This window comes from Eimeria mitis, genomic scaffold (genome assembly GCF_000499745.2).
Source record: "Eimeria mitis Houghton genomic scaffold, Emh_scaff413, whole genome shotgun sequence".
Classification (NCBI taxonomy): Eukaryota; Apicomplexa; class Conoidasida; order Eucoccidiorida; family Eimeriidae; genus Eimeria; species Eimeria mitis.
This window is the reverse complement of record NW_013572459.1, coordinates 2,684-4,702: the sequence shown is the minus strand read 5'-3', so window position 1 is coordinate 4,702 and position 2,019 is coordinate 2,684. Positions and strand designations below refer to the sequence as shown.

Sequence of the window (2,019 nt, the reverse complement as noted above, 5' to 3'; positions counted from 1 at the left end):
GATGAGGGTTTAGGGGCCAAAGTTTTACGTTTAGCGTCTGAGATCGAGCACCGAGGGTTTAGGGTTTAGGATCTAGGGTTTAGGGTTTAGGGTTTAGGGTTTAGGGTTTAGGGTTTGTGTTGCGGTGCAGCTGCTGATATAACCCCCGTGCCTTCTAGGGTTTTGGTTGCTGCTATGCGTTTCCCTATATATGACGTCTTCGATTCATCTATTGCTTCTTCCTTTGACGTAACCCTAAACCCTAAACCCTAAACCCTAAACCCTAGCTGTTCGTCTATTGCTATCTCTCAGCTGTATGTACACCCGGAGACAGCCGCAACTCAGTTAAGCCCCGCGAGAGTTTTCTGCGTGGCAGCTGTGGTTTAGGGTTTAGGGTCTAGGGTCTAGGGTTTAGGGTTTAGGGTTTAGGGTTTAGGGTTTAGGGTCTAGGGTTTAGGGTTTAGGGTTTAGGGTTTAGGGTTTGTGCAGGTGAAACCCCCGCGTCAGCTGCTGCTGCGGCCAAAGGGTTTGCGGGAGGAGTTTTCTATGGACGATGAAGAAGAGCAGGTAAGAAGAATTTATTAGGGTTTAGGGTTTAGGGTTTAGGGTTTTGTTTGTCGTGGATGGCTGGGTGGTGTTCTCCTTTTGTTTCTGTTGCTGCTTCTATCTCTTTCTTAGGGTTTAGGGTTTAGGGTTTAGGGTTTGAGTTTTGGTGTTTCAGCTTATTCTCTGTTTCTTTCTGCAGTTTTATGTTACGTGCTGTATAAAAAATCTAGGGTTTAGGGTTTAGGGTTTAGGGTTTAGGGTTTAGGGTTTGTGGTTGTGCTGCTGTTTAGATTCGTTTGTCTCGTGCCCTCGAGGGAGAACAACCCCCCGCCACCAGCTTAAACACTCTCACTGCTCCTTCGGTAGGGTTTAGGGTTTAGGGTTTAGGGTTTAGGGTTTAGGGTTAAGGGTTTAGGGTTTAGGGTTTAGGGTTNGGTTTAGGGTTTAGGGTTTAGGGTTTAGGGTTTAGGGTTAAGGGTTTAGGGTTTAGGGTTTAGGGTTTGTTTTGTCGCGTTCTGGTTCGGGCTTTGCGTGAGTCTGATCATCTAGGGTTTCTAGTTTAGGGTGTATCTCTGAGGGTTTAGGGTTTAGGGTTTAGGGTTTAGGGTTTAGGGTTTGTGGATGCAGATATTCACGGAGCTTCGTCCTGTTGTCTTTTTCTTTGGGGGGGCCCAACCCGCAGTTGCTGAGGAGTCGGCGGTTTGTGCTAAACCCTAAACCCTAGCAATCATAAACCTAACAGGGTTTAGGGTTTAGGGTTTATATTCTAGGGTTTAGGGTTTAGGAATTAGGGTTTATATTCTAGGGTTTAGGGTTTAGGGTTTGTATGTACTTAATACATGAGCTAACCCTTACTATTCTCCTTTAAGATTTCTGGTGTTTGAGGGTTTAGGTTTTAGGGTTTTTCAGGGTTTAGGGTTTAGGGTTTAGGGTTTAGGGTTTAGGGTTTGTGGTGTATTGCAGTTTCTGGATGCTGCATCAACCTGGGGCCCTTCTTTTTTATTTTGTTTGTCTCCGTCTCCTTCTCTTCTCCGCAAACGAACTTTTTCTTTTTTGGGTGTACACGAACAAATACATACACAGGTTATACATACACTCTGCGGTGTATAGGCAGCTATTTTTATTATATTTTGCGGTGTATAGGCACCTCTTCTTCTTATATTTTGCGGTGTATAGGCAGCTTTTTTTACTTTGCCTTGGGGTTTATACGCAGCTTTTCTTTACTTTTCTTGCGGTGTATAGGCAGCTCTTTTTATTATATTTTGCGGTGTATATACAGCTCTTTCTACTTTATTTTGCGGTGTATATGCAGCTCTTTCTACTTTATTTTGGGGTGTATAGGCAGCTCTTTTTATTATATTTTGCGGTGTATAGGCAGCTCTTGGGGTGTATAGGCAGCTCTATAAAGGGTATCTTCCTTTGCTGTGTCTGTTTTATCTTCTTCATATTTATATTTATACATATATTTTTATTTATTTATTTATTTATTTATTT

General features: G+C 42.9%; 1 protein-coding gene across 1 annotated transcript in view; it reads left to right on the top strand.

Moving 5' to 3' along the window:
• Positions 1–1,242, top strand: part of EMH_0011330 (thioredoxin domain-containing protein, putative) — a gene marked incomplete at both ends in the record, with an annotated part of 3,300 nt that extends 2,058 nt beyond the window's left edge. The window contains 4 exons of the mRNA XM_013499242.1: positions 131–228; positions 469–546; positions 816–887; positions 1,153–1,242. Of these exons, the coding sequence (XP_013354696.1) occupies positions 131–228; positions 469–546; positions 816–887; positions 1,153–1,242 (338 nt within the window). The remainder of the gene's footprint in view (positions 1–130; positions 229–468; positions 547–815; positions 888–1,152) is intronic.
• Between the last annotated feature and the right edge of the window lie 777 nt (positions 1,243–2,019).